General features: G+C 72.2%; 1 protein-coding gene across 1 annotated transcript in view; it reads left to right on the top strand.

Annotated features, from left to right (window-relative positions):
- The first annotated feature begins 752 nt into the window (after positions 1-752).
- HMHA1 (histocompatibility (minor) HA-1) overlaps positions 753-951 on the top strand; it is a 20,697-nt gene continuing 20,498 nt past the window's right edge. Inside the window, exon 1 of the mRNA XM_014958559.1 lies at positions 753-946. Within this exon, the coding sequence (XP_014814045.1) occupies positions 857-946 (90 nt within the window). The 5' untranslated portion in view covers positions 753-856. The remainder of the gene's footprint in view (positions 947-951) is intronic.

Genomic DNA, 951 nt, shown 5'->3' with positions numbered 1-951 from the left:
CCCGTCGTGTCCCCCTCCCGGGGTTTATCTGCCACCTCTCTGGGTGCTCCCGTGGGTGAACCGACAGTCGTGGGGCCGTTACACCGCGGGTGGGGGAGTCACGGGTGGGGGGCCGTGGGTGCTCAGAGGCTGCGGGCTGGTGGGGCCAGGGGCAGGGCAGCGACCCCGGGGGGCAGCTGGGGCCGTGCTGGCACCGCCACCGAGCCCACGGGGGAGCCAGAGCCCGGAGCATCCCACGGGTGGGAGCCCAGAGCCCTCCATCCCACTCACCACCCCCCCGCCGGGCCCTGCAGCACCGCCCCGTGGGACAGGGCTCATCCTCCCTGGACTGACGGACACCCCCAAACAAGGGGACACCCCACAGGGGCCTGGGGTCCCACGGGGATCAGCCCCGGTCCCATGGTGTGGGGCTCTCTGCCCCCTAGACCCCTCTGTGCACACGGGGATCAGCCCCGGTCCCATGGTGTGGGGCTCTCTGCCCCCTAGACCCCTCTGTGCAGCTCTGGGGTGCAGCACCGACCCCCCCCCCAAACGGCCACTGAGAGCCCATTGCCCCGAGAGCGCCGGTGTCTCCTCTGTGCCCCCTGGGGGGGGGTTGAAGATGGGCCTGAGCCCCCCCAGGGGCCACCGGGGTCCCCCTTCCCCCCCGGCCTCGCGCCCCGGGTGCGCGTTTGGCTTTTCCTGTTTCAGGTTGGCCTGCGAAGCCGATGAGGAAATAAGGCGGCGTCACACGCGCCCTCCTGACAGTTGGCCCCGGCGAATGTGGCCGGCGCGGTGAGCAGCGCAGCAGCCAGGCCCCGCGGCCGCTCCGAGCCACGGGCCACCCAGAGCCGGGCCCCGGCCGCCCCCGGGAACCATGTTCTCCCGGAAGAAGCGGGAGCTGATGAAAACCCCCTCCATCTCCAAGAAGAGCCGGGCGGGAAGCCCTGTCCCGCAGACCCTGCCGGTGAG

The sequence above is a fragment of the Calidris pugnax genome, unplaced genomic scaffold (assembly GCF_001431845.1).
Source record: "Calidris pugnax isolate Ruff unplaced genomic scaffold, ASM143184v1 scaffold425, whole genome shotgun sequence".
In the NCBI taxonomy this organism is placed as follows: Eukaryota; Metazoa; Chordata; class Aves; order Charadriiformes; family Scolopacidae; genus Calidris; species Calidris pugnax.
This window is presented reverse-complemented; position numbering and strand designations above follow the sequence as displayed.